Genomic DNA, 16,383 nt, shown 5'->3' on the forward strand with positions numbered 1-16,383 from the left:
GTAGTTAGCAAATGAGCACACCCTGAATAATGCTCTTTTCTGAAACACAGAATGAATTTACAAATTTAACTTCATTTTATATGAAATTTCTTTAAATGTATTTTTACTGTGGTCACACAGGAAGGGAGCTGGGAGGTGTTTTCCCATCGTTAGTCCTTTTGAATGAAAGTCACCAGAATAAAAAGCAGGTTTAAATGGAAGCTGACTTCTCTATATTTCTTTGATTGTTTTGGTTTTTGTTACAGACCAGCTCGAAAACCATCAACAGAAGACATCACATCAGTAACAGAGGTAAACCAATCAGCAGTTAATTTAATAGACTCAAACCAGTGCGAGCTGCAGATGTGAACTCTGATGGGAGTGTATCTGTAGAGCCTTTAATATTTTGGAAGCTAAATTTAAGGTTTCTCTTTAGAAAAACTTTTATCCAGATTATTAGATTAAAGATTATGAAACAGAGGAGCACATAATTGCATTACTTGGAATAAGCAAAAAATAAAAATAAAGAAAAGAAAATATTTGTATTAAATGTCTTAAAAATGTTTGAATAAATCCATCTAGAAGTAACTTAGCAGCTGTCTGGTTGTGCATTTTGAAGCCTACCCAAATGTGGAGAGTGCAGAAGCTTTTTTTGGTGCTCATTAGGACAACAAATGCTCCTACAGTGCATTACATAGGTCCTCTGTCAGTTAGGCTTCAACTTCAGGCGCTGCTTTTTGTTATAGTGGACTGAAAATGACTGCGTTAAGTGCAGAAAACCTGCACATTTGTCTTAAAGCTAGTCCGCCTGAACAGGGACTTGAACCCTGGACCCTCAGATTAAAAGTCTGATGCTCTACCGACTGAGCTATCCAGGCCCTGCCTGAACTCAGAACTATGTGAATATTCACAAGTGGTGAATACGCTGGACTGATAATGAAATGTAACGAAATGCTGACGGTTTCTAAAAGACTGTCTAATCTAGGGTTTTGTCAACTTTCTCACCGACGGCACGTACACAGACACGCCGTCGGGGCTGAAAGCCGACAGCTCACAGATTTGGAAGCTGCAGGTTTTGTCTCTCTCCAACCAAAATTCACAGAACCAGCAGCAAATGAAGATCCAGACTATCCTTCATGTTTGAAAAACATCGTCATGAATTCCCTTAGTTTTGCGGTTTTGCTTCCACCGTGATAAAATAACACTTCATGCACATTATTCTGCATTATTTGCTTGCTTATTACGCACCAGCTTATCGTCGTGTACACCGCAGTTGGTCATTGTTTTTTTTTTTGTTCTTTTTGTTTTGTTTGTTTGTTTGTTTTTCCAAAAATGACTTCTGACAAGAAAGCCTCATTTCTGCTGTTTAATACCAAAGAAATGTAAACTTTTTAAAATGATGCCAATTTGCAAAACTTGTAGCTGCATCTGTAATCAAACCTCTGTAACTTTGCAGCATCAGGTAATGTTCAGATGTTGATTCATGGTTTTCTTCAGTTTTTGATCTACTGCAGAATATTTTTAAGGTTAGCTGCTATAAAAAACCAGGCCAGGAAAATCTCCTTCATGTTTTCCAGTTTTATTCTCAGTTATTTTGACATAAAAGCATCTGCTGTGATGCTCACACATCTGATGAAGTCTAACAAGTGTCAGTACTGATAAATTATCAGAATTATAATATTTCTGACTGTCTGAGTCAAAATTGAATCGAATCGGGACCTTGTGAATCGGAATCGAATTGATTATAGAAATCATTGACGAGACCCGTTCCCAGTGAGTGTCGAGCCAGATGGCATTAGCTTCCACTTTGAACCACATCATATGCTTTTTGCAGACAAGGTGGTTCTGTTGGCTTGCTCAGGTAGCGGCCTTCAGCTGGCACTGGAACAGCTGAGCTTGAAGCGGTAGGAATGAGAATAAGCGCCTCAAAATCTGAGGCCTCAGATTTCAGCTGGAAAAGGGAAAGCGGAGGAAATGGAGTATCTCCGGATCTTGTTTACGAGAGAGGGGAGTGGGGAGCAAGAGATTGACAGACGGAGTTGGCCAAACCTGAGCTAGAGATTAGAGTTTTAAAACACACATCGCCTGAACAGGGACTTGAACCCTGGACCCTCAGATTAAAAGTCTGATGCTCTACCGACTGAGCTATCCAGGCTCTCCTTCCAGCTGCCTGACAGCTGTTTGACGTTTCTGTGGTCTTGTAGTGGCCAGGTGAAGATTTTTGATCTAATAAAAGTATTGACAACTTACGAGGATGGAAATAAATAATGAGATATGCAGCGTGTTCATTTACTCTGTGTTTCTCCCGCCAGCTTTCATTTCCTCACCAAGCTGCCCTCCCTTCACCTCAGGCCATCAGACAGTTATTTCAGAAACACTGCAACAAGGTGAGATTGAAGCACACAGCTGCCTGTTCTTGCCCTGCCATTACTGGTTGATATAAGAGGTTTTAACAGAAGTAGTGAAACACTGACCCCTTTATGTCTTTTTTGTGTCATAAGAAGGGATTTTGCAAACCACTGCACCTCTACAAACTTCTGACTGAGGCCATTCAGGGTGGAGGTCAGTAATCCTGCTGTTCATCCTGCTTGTTCAGTCATATCTCTTTCAGCAGACGATTGTTTCAAAACTTCAGTCACCTGAACTCCGTCCAAAAAAGAAAAGTAAATAACCTCAAAAAGCTAGCATTATGCTAACTAGCCTCCAGGTTAGGTGATGCTGCTACTGAACTCCAACAGGTGCTGGTAAAAGCATAGACTGGATGTAAAAGATGGACATAGACTATTTTATTTTTAGTGGGGTGACCTGGTTGAGGGTGTAACATTGAGCATTACACCCTGATATAAAGCCCGTGGCTATTTAGAAATGATGGTGGCTCAGGAGCTGAGGAAGTCAGAGTTGGTCTGTGTACGCCCCACAACACGCAGAGCTTCTGCCAAAAACAAAGTTTTGGGTGATTTTTGCATTTTGCAGAACTGCTGCATGTCTACTTTAGAGTTTTCTCACCTACAGAGCCCCACACCCACCACTACTGAACTGCCTGTTTAGGGTTCATTAACATAACAACATCAGCATTCACACCAATGATTGGAGCGAGACTTGGCTGCGTCTACACTAATCCGGATAAATTTGAAAATGGTGTTTTCGTCTAAAAATGCTCCACACTATCGTTTTCAATGGTTTCTGAACAGCTGTTCATCCACACTGAAACGACTGAAAACGCTTACGTTCCTGTACTGCGCATGCGTGAAACGTAAGATGGTTTGACCTGCGTGATTTCCATCTGCTGTTTATTTACTTTTCCGTCGCGGCAAAATGTTGAGAAGCACCGAGTTTTTTAAATGGACTAACAATGAGGTGGTCGTTGCTGCGAGTAACACAAAAGTAGCAAAGTTGCAAAAGCGAGTGAGAATCAAGAATGTGAAGAAATCTGGAGCATGTACAGACTGATATTAATCTTTAAGAGAGCTGTCAGCGTTTTCAAAAAGCTCAAGTTTTCCTTGACCAAAAACGCCGTCTCAGTTTTCAATTTTCTCAGTTTGCGTTTTCAAACGAAGACGTATTAGTGTGGACATGGCCTTAAACATCTGTTGGTATTTACGGTGAAGAAAAACACCCAGCCTCACACACTGCTTTGGCCTTTTTACATCAGGTCTGTATGTCTGTGTTAAAATGTTCCCTCTGCTGTGTTCAGTGCTGGCAGGAAGCGAGAAGTACTTGGCTTTGGAGCAGTGCAAGAGCCTGGTGGTCCTCATGGATGTATCCTTAAAAAACACACAAGAGTGTGACACAGGCAGACGACCTGCGTGATGAGAGTGTTTGGAGTACTCGGTAATATGTCATAACCACAGCATGCAGTTTTTCTCTTTGTGAACATTTCCAAACAATTCTAAATTAGTTTTCCTAGTTAAAAAGAGCATAAACCATTTACAATTGGCAGGTAAAAGCAAAAGAAAGAGGGGGAGAGGTGGAGATGTGTTTTTTCCCCTGCCCCATTAAAATAACTCAGCTGTCTGAGCACTGCAACAAGAGACTTTTGATCAAATGAAAATGTTTTTGATTCTAAAAACAGCTTTTTTATCACAAAAAGCCTGCCTCCTGTTGGAGTATCATGAGCTGGTTTTACACTTCAGCTCTAATAATATGCAATTATTTATGTTAGGACACCAGCTAGTTTTTATATAGTGAAGTTAATTGACATTAACTACAGCTGGTAGTGATTGAGCACCTTGATTTAAGAGAGCCACACCTGAACAGGGACTTGAACCCTGGACCCTCAGATTAAAAGTCTGATGCTCTACCAACTGAGCTATCCAGGCTCTAATGATCCTTTCACATGTGTGTTATAGGCAAGGAGCCGTGAGACCCCAGTAAAACGTCTGGTGTCCATAACTGAAAATAAGAGCTTTAGATAATGTGTAGAGAGCCACAGCTTTTAGTCACACTCACAGCCAAACCTGTAGAAAAGGATTTCAAAAGAAAATTTGTTTAAAGTTTATCATGTAATCAAAATTTTCTATAAGAAAACTACAGATGAATGAATGACTGTGAGAGCTGCAGGTAATGTCGAGCATTAATATAAGACCAAGATCGTCACAATTTCCCCCCAAAAAAATTGTTTTTGTGCGCAGAAGTCTAATCTGTGATGAATCCAAAGTCGTTTGCTGATAAATTCGTACCCTTCACACATCTGTTACCGGCAGACTCTCAGCAGCCTGTCAGCTCGGTGTCCTCCGAGGCCTGTCGGGATATTTCTGGGTTAATTTCTTTGACCTGAGAATTTTCTCCAGAGCCAAGGCATCGCTCAGCTAAACTGGCCCGAGTTCCAGAGTCTTTGGGACAAGATCAGGAGGTGGACGGTAAGATCATCACCAGCAACATCAACAACACTGCTAACATTGTGGTGGTAGCAGAAGCTGAATGCAACTGGCGATCTCACTCCTTACACGAACTCTCAATTTTTAAGTCTTGTTAAACTCCTCTTTTCAGGAGAGACCAAAATAAATGCAAGAACGTGTCTGAACTAGAGCCACAGAACACGTTTTCATTGGTTCTGTGTGAATTACACTTTAAAAAATATATAAGTGCATAGAAAAATGCTGCAAAATGTATTTAATGAGTTTTTGAAAATGGTCCAAAAGGAACTTTGGGGAGAAAATAACTCATCATTAAGTAAAACCATCACAGCTGTTCACATTAAAACCAACAAATCTACACTTTTTTCTAGCTTCTAGTGTTTGTTATGCAAACTTCAAAATACATATCCATATTAAAATAATACAAATCACTGCAGAGCCCGTGCTGTAGTAGCTGACGTCCGCGCACTGTGTATCTGTAAATGTACAAATAATTGCAGTATTATCCATGTGCCAGACAATATACTGCATTTACTCCATATACTGTATTACTACCAAAGAGACGGTTGTGGAGGTCACCGTTGAGGCATAATCAGGCACATTTCTGCGACACCATATGTCCAGATATAGTCTAGAATACACTAAAAATAAACATTTAAAACATAAAAACGATTATAACAGACAAACTCAGTCTGGAAACCAACTAATTTGAAAGAAACCAATGCTGAAAATAAAATAACATCTGTAAAACTTTTCCAGCTCTGATTCTGTTGTGATGACATCAGGAAGCACTGTGATGCAATCTGAAGCCTATATTTGTTGCACCGGATAACACTGGACATATTTTACTCTCAGAAAACTGCCACAGAAACATAAAATGATTCAAGCAAAAAGGTGGACAAGTCCAACCAGAAGCATCAAGTTATGTGACACAAAATGTGCCCCACGCCTTCCAGGGTGGGATTACTAAAAGGGAAAGTGTATGTTTGTGCGAATGCAGAGTAGACCATGGATGCTCGCTGCTGTCGCAGTTTTTTTTCCAACAATATCTTTATTGCGTTTCAAAATTACATACAGAAATTGGAGTACTTCCACAGCAAAGGAAACATCCAGGGCAGCTAAATTATTGTATAACAGTCAATCGCCCTCCCTTGCAAATCAGACACTTATAAGATGTTAGAGAGCAACAGTTAAGTGGAAGTACAAACTATATCACCTGTAAATAATAACTTAGTCAAACAAAGGAAAAGGAAAACACAACCCCCCCCCCCCCCCCAAAAAAAAAAAAAAAAAATTATATATATATATATATATATATATATATATATATATATATATATATATATATATATATATATATATATATATATATATATATATATATATATATATATATATATATATATATATATATAAAATAAGCTTCTCTATTTCCAAGGGTTGCTCAATATCAACTCGGTTACACTATTGTGCATGGTTCAAAGTTACAAACTCAAATGTACAATTCACACAGCATTAAAGATCAAGTATAAAAGAGATTAATTTAGGAAACTGCAGAGGACCACCAACATTTACACCCCATCTGCCCCATCCACCATACTGCCAAGATCCATATTTCCCATATATTGCATAAAGGGACCCCAGATGTTTTGAAAAAGTGGTAGTTTCCCCTTGATAATGTAAGTAATTTTTTCCATAGGTAAAGTTGTGGACAATTCCTTAATCCAGTTAATGTATTTTGGTTTACTGGTCTTCCTCCATGAGAGTGCTATGACTCTTTTTGCCAGCAGTAGACATAAGTCCAGGGCGGTAATTACCTTTCTAGACACAAGATGTCCATCAGGATATAACCCTAAAATAAAAAGTTTAGGGTCAAGAGCTAGTTGTGTACCCAATATAATATCCAGAGCTTGTTTAATCTCTTTCCAAAACCGTTGTACTTTATTGCATTCCCAGACACAGTGGAAAAACGTCCCTTTCTCCTCTCCACACCTGAAACACAAGTCTGGGATATCACCATTATACTTATTAAGCTTTTCTGGAGTCACATACGTCCTCATTAGCCAATTATATTGCAATACTTTGAGACGAGTATTGGTAGTTTGTGTTTGTGCTTCAGCACATGCCTCCTCCCAGTCTTCGGAGGATAAGTCCTCCTGTAAATCTTCCCTCCAGGCATTAAGTTTTCCTAAAGAAGATTCAGGGGAACCCTCTACTAACATATTATATAATTTGGAGATTATTCCCTTTCCAAAGCAATCTCTTTTCATTTCTGTTTCCAAAGTGGAAAACGGAGGGATTGACAAACACTGATTTTGAGATGATCTAATAAAGTTTCTCACTTGTAGATATTTAAATCGATGTTTGCATGGGATATCATACTTGGAAATCAACTCCTCAAATGACATCAAAATCTCACCCTCTGATCCCACGAGATCCCCTATTGTCTTTAAGCCTTTGTCAGCCCACTTCCTAAAACCAGGGTCTGCTCTGCCTGGAGGGAAAAATTGATTACCCCATATTGGGCTAAAGCGTGCGAAAGAGGTGGGTTCACCCAGGTATTTTTTAACCTGATACCAGATCATAATCATATTTCTGACTATAGGATTTTTTGTCTTTTTTTTTCAACATTTTGACTTTTGCTGAGTATAGGTACTGGGGAAGGGGAAGAGGTACTGAACTGTTTTCCATATTTGTCCAAGGCGGGGGGGATTTATCTGTAAAATAATACATCATAGTCCTCAATTGGGCTGCCCAATAGTACCAAAGTGGATTGGGACATTTGAGGCCTCCTCTTTCATACGGTAAGTACAAGAGTGATAAACGAAGCCTTGGTCGTCTATCATTCCACAAAAAACGTACAAAAATTGTCTTCAGGTGTGAAAATAAGTTAGCAGGGGGTGACAATGGGATGTTCTGGAACAGGTACAAATGTTTGGGCATTATGTTTAATTTAAGAACATTAATTCTCGCTATAAGTGACAAGGGCAAGGGCTTCCATCTATCTAGGGATGAGGTGATTGAGTCTACCATAGGGGTGTAGTTAGCTCCAACAATGTCTCTCAAACATGGCACTATCTTAATCCCCAGATAGGTAAAACAGTCTACCATTTTGAATTGGAAAGAATTTCCAGCACCCTCTCTCTCTTCTGAGTTAAGTATCATTAATGAAGATTTTTCTTTGTTCACTTTATATCCTGATATCCATCCAAATATGTGTAGTAGATCCAACAAGGCTGGGATAGACTCCTTCAGCTTTTCCAAGAAAAGAATAACATCATCTGCAAATAAAGCAATTCTGTGTTCCTGTTGGTTTACTGATAGACCAGTTATGCTCTTATGGGACCGCACCACAATGGCAAACGGTTCGATTGCTAAAATAAACAATAAAGGGGACAAAGGGCACCCTTGCCTACAGCCCCGTTTAATTTCAAACGGTTTAGATATAATTCCATTTGTCAGTATTTCAGCATATGGCTCATTATATAAAAGTCTAATCCACCGACAGAAATTATCCCCACAGCCAAATCTTTTTAATATTTCAAATAAATAGGGCCACTCAACTCTATCAAAGGCCTTTTCGGCATCTAATGATAGTAGAGCAGTGTCCGGTTTTCCCTCCTGACTATGAAGAATATCCAACACTCTTCTCACATTATGAAATCCCTGTCTACCCGCAATAAACCCATTCTGATCACAGGTAATTAGATCAGGTAAAAATCTCTCCAGTCTTCGAGCCAAAATTTTGCAAAGTATCTTTAGATCCACATTAAGAAGACTTATTGGTCTTAGGTTACCACATTTATTGCACGGTTTACCAGGTTTGGGCAATAAAGTTATCAGGGCTCCTCTTAATGAGACCGGAAGGATTCCCTTTTCAAATGAATCCGAAAACATGTCAAAAAGAGGGGACAGCAGTTTAGTTTTAAATACCCTATAAATTTCTGTCGGCAGCCCATCTGGGCCTGGGGCTTTACCTGTTTTCAAATGGTCTATTGCTATAGATATCTCCTCCTTTGTTATAGGTGTATCAAGATCTGCGCTCATTAGTCCTGAAATGCTGGGCAACTGAAGGGTATCTAAGAAGAGATCTTGCTCTTGTCCCATGTGTGTTATGTCTGAGTTATATAATTTTTCAAAAAAAACCTTAAAAGTTTCATTAATTCCTAGAGGGTCAACAATAACCTGTCCATCACTGTTTTCAACTGAGGCAATGTTTTTCTCATTCTGTAATTGACGGAGGCGCCAGGCCAATAATTTCCCGGGCTTTTCCCCTTGATCATAGAATGTCTGTTTAAGACGCAAAAGATGTGAGGCTGCCTTAGAAGCAGAAAGTTCATTATACTGTGTTCTTAGTAACAGAAGCTTTTGATGGACTCTTGGACAAAAACTTTGAAAATATTCTCCCTCAAGCATCTCAATCTCTGCCTCCAACTTTTTTGTTTTCTGATAAGTTTGCTTTGCTCTATAACTTGTGAAGCTAATAATCTGACCCCTTATGTAGGCCTTAAAAGCTTCCCATCTTGAGCAGGGTGATGTTTCATCCCTATTAGTATCAAAAAAAATGTTTATTTGGTTATCTATGAAAGATATAAATTCTGAGTCTAGGAGCCACTTTTGTTTAAATCTCCACCTAGGGGGATCTCTCTTCAGTCGCAAATCTTCATATATTAACGAGTTTGGCGAATGGTCAGATATTAAAATATTATCATAGTGACAGTCCTTTATTTTATAACTCAAATTGGCAGAAACTAAAAAGTAATCAATACGCGAGTATGATTTATGTGTATGTGAATAGCAGGAGTATTTTAAGACCTTAGGGTTCATATCCCTCCAAATATCCCTCAGATCAAGTTCTTTCATAAAATGTTGAATAGTTTGCCTACTTTTAGGATGAGAGAGATCAATACCTGAGCTCCTATCCAATTCTGGGTTCAACGTACAATTAAAATCCCCTGCTATAATAAGGCTACCAGACAGACATGATACTGTAAGAAAAAGATTATGAAAAAACTTTGGGTCGTCAGTGTTTGGAGCATAGATATTTATCAGGATTATTTTTTCCGTAATAAGTGTGCCCTGTAAAATAACATATCTCCCAGCCTTGTCTTTAATAACCCTTGTCACCTGAAATGGTATAGATTTGTGGATCAAGATCATAACACCTCTTGCCTGAGAAGTGAAGGGCGCAGAATATATACTGCCTTGCCACCTCCTCCTAATCTTCGCCTCTTGACTAGACAACAGGTGCGTTTCCTGTAGCAGCATGATATCAGAGTGCATAGAGTTCAGCCTAGACATTACTTGTTTTACCTTCTCCAGTTTTTGTAGTCCTCTGCAGTTCCAAGAAGAAATTTTAATTCTTATCCCACCAGACATAACATATAACATTGAATGAGCTTCCCAACACATTTGAAATATTAAAGGACAGAGAAACAAATAATACCTGAATGTCAAAAACTACATCCATAACCATGAATACTGAATATGCCCCTTTAACTTGAACTTGGGCACCCATTTCCCTCCCCCTATACATATTGGCACCTGTCTAACAGCTAAAGGTTGTTCCACCCAAAAGTGAGGATCAACCGACTGTGCCTGAACACTTTTCCCTTACCCCACCCCGCTATGCAAACAAAAAACTCGTTATTGAATACGATAAGAAAATCAGGGTACTAATAGTGGCTGTGAGCCTCTGGACCAATAAACAAATAAATATAACAAACTGGCCTTTCTCTCTCTCCCTCTCACTTCTTTTTAAACTTAAAGCTCAGTAATCACCCCTCCATGCCAACACACTGTAGTATGACCATGATTACATCATCTCACCCCGGTCCACTTTCTGACCTCAGAGCCTTCACAAAGTTCTCCGCTTCACCTGGCAGGTTAAAGATGCGGGACTGTCCGTTGTGTGTCACTATCAGTCGCGCAGGAGGAATCATGCCGTACCGGATACCCATGGAGCGAAGCTGTTGTCTCACGGCGTCAAACTCTTTCTGTTTTTTGTGCACTCCGGTCGCTAGGTCCTCATAAAATCTCACCGGGCGATTCTTGAAAAGAATCTGTCCCTTTGCCCTGGCAGCTCTTATCACGGTCATTTTATCCTTGTAATTTAGAAACTTCATGATCATAGTCCTTGGTGCAGCGGTATTTGACATATTCTTCTGGCCGACCCGATGCGCTCTCTCCAGCGTCAGAGTGGTTCGTAGCGGCGCCAAGTTCAGAGCCTCCGGTAGCCAGCTTTCCAAAAAAGCGCACGCGTCTTCTCCTTCTGCGTCAGAATCAGAATCAGAATCAGAATACTTTATTGATCCCTGGGGGAAATTATTTTTTGTTACAGTGCTCCATTTTAAACCAACATTAAGACAAGACAGACAATACGCTAACTAAGAATAGTACAATATATACATATATATACATACATACATACATACATACATACATACATACATACATAAGTCACTCATAAATAAATATTTGGAAAAGAAACATGTGTAGTTGTAGCAGTAACCAGTGTGTTAAGTGGATGCGTTGTACAGGGAGATGGCCACAGGCAGGAATGATTTCCTGTGTCGTTCAGTGGTGCTTTTCGGTAATCTCAGTCTCTCACTGAACGAGCTCCTGTGACTGACCAACATGTCATGGAGTGGGTGGGAGGTGTTATCCAACATTGTCTTTATCTTGGACAGCATCCGCCTCTCCGACACCACCTTGAGGGAGTCCAGCTCCATCCCCACAACATTGCTGGCCTTACGGATCAGTTTATTAAGTCTGTTGGCATCTGCGACCCTCAGCCTGCTCCCCCAGCATGCAACAGCATAGAGGATCGCACTGGCCACCACAGACTCATAGAAAATCCTCAGCATTTTCTGGCAGATGTTGAAGGACCTCAGTCGCCTCAAAAAATAGAGACGACTCTGTAAAGTGCTGTGGTGTTTTTAGCCCAGTCCAGTTTATTGTCAATGTGTACTCCAAGGTATTTATAGTCCTCCACAATGTCAACACTGACCCCATGGATTGAAACAGGGGTCAAGTGTTTCCTGGTCTTCCTGAAGTCCACGATCAGTTCCTTGGTCTTTGCCACGTTGAGCTGCAGATGATTCTGCTCACACCACGTGACAAAGGAGTCGACCACAGCCCGGTACTCTGTCTCATCATCCCTGCTGATGCATCCAACCACCGCAGAGTCATCAGAAAACTTCTGAAGATGGCAGGTCTCTGTGCAGTGGCTGAAGTCTGTGGTGTAGAGGGTGAAGAGGAAGGGGGAGAGGACAGTCCCCTGTGGTGCCCCTGTGTTGCTAATCACCTTGTCAGACACACACTGTGGGAGACGTACATATTGTGGTCTTCCTGTCAGGTAATCAACAATCCAGGACACCAGAGAAGCATCCACCTGCATCGCTGCTAACTTATCACCCAGGAGGGTCGGCCTGATGGTGTTGAAAGCACTGGAAAAGTCAAAAAACATGACCCTCACAGTGCTCGCCGGCTGGTCCAGATGGGTGTAGACACGATTGAGCAGGTAGATGATGGCGTCCTCTGTTCCGAGACGAGGCTGATAAGCGAACTGAAGGGGATCCAGATGTGGTCTTACTATGGGTCGCAGCTGGTCCAGGATGAGCCTTTCCAGGGTCTTCATGATGTGGGAGGTCAGTGCCACGGGCCTATAATCCTGGGGGCCACTGGGACGTGGCGTCTTTGGAATAGGGATGAGGCATGATGTCTTCCACAGCACCGGGACCCTCTGCAGACTCAGACTCAGCATAAACAGTTTATGAAAGACTCCACACAGCTGGGGGGCACAGGTCTTGAGGACAAGGGGACTCACTCCGTCTGGTCCAGCAGACTTGCCTGAGTGAAGTCTCCTCATTTGCATCTCAACCTGGTATTGAGTGAAGGTGATGGGTGGGGGAGGGGTGTCAGGAATCTCACAGGAGGCAACATGTGAAGAGAGAGGCTGGCACAGTGGTGTGGCTCTGGATTCCAGGCTGACTGCAGGTGAGGTTGTGGGGGTGGGAGCAGACACTGTGGTGTCGAATCTATTGAAAAACAGATTCAACTCGTCGGCTCTATTCTCACCTCCCTCAGCTCCCCTGCTGTTGGTTGGCCTGAATCCAGTGATGGTCTTCATGCCCCTCCACACCTCTCTCATGCTGTTCTGCTGGAGTTTCCACTCCAGCTTCCTCCTGTAATTGTCCTTAGCCTCTCTGATCTTGTCCTTTAGTAACACCTGGACCTTCCTCACCTCCTCTTTGTTGCCCCCTCTGAAAGCCCTCTTCTTGTTGTTGAGGAGGGCTTTGATGTCCTTAGTCACCCACGGCTTGTTATTTGGGTAACAATGAACAGTCTGAGCTGGAACAATGGAGTCGGTGCAGAAAGTTATGTAGTCTGTGATACACTCAGTAAGCCCATTGATGTCCTCGGCGTGAGGCTCACAGAGTGTTTCCCAGTCGGTCACCTCGAAACAGCCCTGTAGTTCCGCTATTGCCTCCTCTGACCACCTCCTAACAGTCCTGGTGGTCACAGGTTCCCTCCTCACAATTGGCACATAGCGGGGGGTGAGGTGAATCAGGTTATGATCTGACCTACCAAGTGGGGGGAGGGAGGAGGAGCTGTATGCATCCTTGACGTTAGCATACAGTAAGTCTAAAGTTTTCTCTCCCCTGGTGGGACAGTCCACATATTGTTTGAATGTTGGTAGTCCTCGGGCAGGTTAACAAGTCTCAAGTTAGATCGTCGCGATCTGGTCTCTAGATCCAGCACTTTGTCCTCGAGGTTTTTGTTGTTATTTTCAAGAGTCCGTACCTTTGCTTCCAAGGTGGTAATGCTATCTTCCGCTGCAGATATCCGGGCCTCCGCCTCGCTGACCCGCTTGGCACACTCATTAACATCCTTCCTCACGGTCTCTATTGCTGACAAAATACCATCAAGTTTGGAGGAAAAATCGGATTTCAAGCTTGCAATAGCCGCCAGTATTACGTCTGAGCCTTCGGCCGTCTCTTCCCTCTCAGTCGGCTCATCATTTCCCTCCTCCACCGCCTGGCTAGCGTTAATATTAGTCTCGCTATCTTCACGGCTAACGCTAGCTTCACAGCTAGCCTCAGAGTTCAACTTAGAAGTGAAGTCAGATAATTTCGATTGAGTCGGTCTACCAATGTTTTTCCCGGGTTTCCTTTGCGAGAGAAGCATCACAGCTGTCCTAGGTGTCGTTCAATGTCTAACAAACGAGTATTATTCAGGATTTTACAGAAAGATAGCGGAGCAGAAGTGGGCACGTCCTTTCAGCCAGCCGCCATTACCGGACCTTTTTTTTTTTTTTTTTTTTTTGGGGGGGGGGGGGGGGGGGGTTGTGGGGTTTTATTTTTATTTTTATTAGTAATATAAACATACAAACAAAATGCACCATATATTACAGATTCAGAGAATAAACATTTCTTACATATTAGCAACTTTCATATATAGTGAAAATAAAATATAAAGATGGGGTCACATAAATTAACAGATTATTAACTCACTAAATCAAAATCTTCTACAAAGGAAACAAAAAAAGCAGCCTTTTTCTTTTTAACTAAAGTCAAAGATTTAACCAACAGGTTTAGGTCGTTTTTCCAGTGAGCCAGTGTTGGTTTAATCTTAAAAAAGCGACATTTATGTATAAAATACTTACACAAGATTGCCATTACCGGACCTGCTGTCGCAGTTTTATCAGATTATAACAGAATGTTTGTGTATATGCAGCTTTTCAGGCATTTATTTTTACTGTGTTTAATCTCTCCTCAGGATATCTTCCTCATGCATGACAAGGACAAAACTCAGCGCCTCGAATATCAGGAGGTCATGCCCTCGCTGAAAGCAGCAGGTAGCATTCACAACACTTTTTCATCCTGTGTCATTTAACCGCTGAGGGTCTCCATCGGTCGGTAAAAATCCGACCAGCAGAGGGAGCCAAACACCTTTTTCACTCAACGTGTGATCCTAAAAGGGTCACATGTTTGGTCACGTGTAACTAAAGTCCTGTGTTTCCCAAGTCGTCACATTAGTCAAACATTTTTGCACCATTGAAGTTAAATTAATTAATGAGCAGACCGTTTTGATTACATGAAATGAAAAAGATGTGCAGTTTGTGTGGAGAACTTTTTTTTCTGAAGTCATTAAAATCACAAAACACAAACGTTTTGGTTCATCACTCATACGTCACTCAGACGGGAGCTGCCTAATGGACTGGCTGGGATCAGGGAAACGAGTGTGCGGTCATATATGTCACCTGTGCACATGTGGAGTTTATTGCAATAAAAACAGGTATCCCACCTAGTGCTTCTGCACCTGCGTTTTACCCCCACCTCTGCTCCATCTGTCCCTGCTGCAGGCATCCGGGTGGACGAGTTGGTGATGCAGCTGGTTGGACTGAGATACACGGAGCCGGACATGACCATCAGTTACCCCGGCTTCCTGTACCTGCTGATGAAACTGGAGAGCATGATCCGTAAGGGGGGGTGATGCGGGGCGGGGTGGGGGTGCAAGGATTGTTACAGCTTTCTGTCTTTCAGAGGAGATGAATGGTATAAATTAGAAACAGCAAGTGGTTTTAATCACCATATTTGCTGGTAAATGACACCACAAGGCCACGAGAGAAAGAAGCAGAGGATGACAGAGGAGCGAGAGAGAGAACGGATGAGGTGACAGAGGAGGCGTGGGAAAAAAGGGAGGAGAAACAAGAGGAAGAGAGACGACGAGGAGAGAGATGTTTTCATAAGCTGGAACAGAAAAGACTGATTCTTTTTATTACTGAGCAGGAAAACAGTTCAAGCCTGTCGTATTAACAGTTACTTACTCCCCCCAAAAATAAAATTCACGTCTACTTTTCACGTTTAGCTTAAACTGCCCATAATAACCCTGTTTGTTGTGTCATTATACACAAGCTCGTTTTGCCCAGAATCAGTCATGTGATGTTTTAATTTGAACTAAAAGTCAAAGTTAAAACATCACATGACAGGAATGTTTGGAAAGCCTCTATAAGCCAACTCAGCAGCTCATTCGTGATTCTCTGAACTGTTTTGATGCAGACGACAAACATTAGCTGTGTCTCAATATCGTCTTTTCGTCCTCTTGCAGACAAATTTCAGGCATACGACGTGATGGGAACGGGAGCAGTAACCATCAGCTACAGACAGGTATGAATATAGTGTAACGTTAGAGCTGAAGAGTGAACTTAGCGATCCTTTAAATGTGAGAGTCCTGTCACTTCATGTCTCACGGTTGTAAAAACAGAACAAAATGAAACAGGAATCACGGGGCGCGCAGCGGTTTGTGAGGCTGAAACTCACTTGTTTGGACCTGTACAGTGGGTGAGAGGTTGTTCTCATGAAATGTCATCTGGTAAAGTCTGACTCTTCAAATATCATTACAACATAACCTCAGGCTTCTTTAGGTAACCAATGCATATTAAGGCTACGAGTACGTGTGAAACTGCTTTCAGCTTTGCAGTTTTCACTGTATGAAATGCCATGAAAAGTAACAGTTAAAGGGAATTATGGAAGATCTGGAAGTG

General features: G+C 41.7%; 1 protein-coding gene, 1 long non-coding RNA gene and 3 other non-coding genes across 6 annotated transcripts in view; 1 reads left to right on the forward strand and 4 right to left on the reverse strand.

The window, feature by feature from the left end:
• Positions 1-16,383, forward strand: part of LOC113035821 (calpain-9) — a 32,683-nt gene that overhangs the window by 15,223 nt on the left and 1,077 nt on the right. The window contains exons 12-19 of one of the 2 annotated variants that reach the window (XM_026191573.2): positions 246-291; positions 2,292-2,366; positions 2,481-2,541; positions 3,674-3,738; positions 4,770-4,838; positions 14,616-14,694; positions 15,202-15,318; positions 15,948-16,006. In XM_026191573.2, the coding sequence (XP_026047358.2) occupies positions 246-291; positions 2,292-2,366; positions 2,481-2,541; positions 3,674-3,738; positions 4,770-4,838; positions 14,616-14,694; positions 15,202-15,318; positions 15,948-16,006 (571 nt within the window). The remainder of the gene's footprint in view (positions 1-245; positions 292-2,291; positions 2,367-2,480; positions 2,542-3,673; positions 3,739-4,769; positions 4,839-14,615; positions 14,695-15,201; positions 15,319-15,947; positions 16,007-16,383) is intronic. The other variant, XM_026191574.2, reaches the window with a different exon arrangement.
• On the reverse strand, positions 785-857 carry trnak-uuu (transfer RNA lysine (anticodon UUU)). Its single transcript has one exon. It is a non-coding gene; the product is annotated as a tRNA-Lys (tRNA).
• On the reverse strand, positions 2,062-2,134 carry trnak-uuu (transfer RNA lysine (anticodon UUU)). Its single transcript has one exon. It is a non-coding gene; the product is annotated as a tRNA-Lys (tRNA).
• trnak-uuu (transfer RNA lysine (anticodon UUU)) lies at positions 4,226-4,298 on the reverse strand. The gene has a single exon. It is a non-coding gene; the product is annotated as a tRNA-Lys (tRNA).
• Positions 14,003-14,653, reverse strand: LOC145420245 (uncharacterized). Its single transcript, XR_013901565.1, has 2 exons — positions 14,524-14,653; positions 14,003-14,139 (listed from the first exon to the last, which is right to left on the reverse strand). It is a non-coding gene; the product is annotated as an uncharacterized LOC145420245 (long non-coding RNA).

This window comes from Astatotilapia calliptera, chromosome 14, assembly GCF_964374335.1.
Source record: "Astatotilapia calliptera chromosome 14, fAstCal68.1, whole genome shotgun sequence".
In the NCBI taxonomy this organism is placed as follows: domain Eukaryota; kingdom Metazoa; phylum Chordata; class Actinopteri; order Cichliformes; family Cichlidae; genus Astatotilapia; species Astatotilapia calliptera.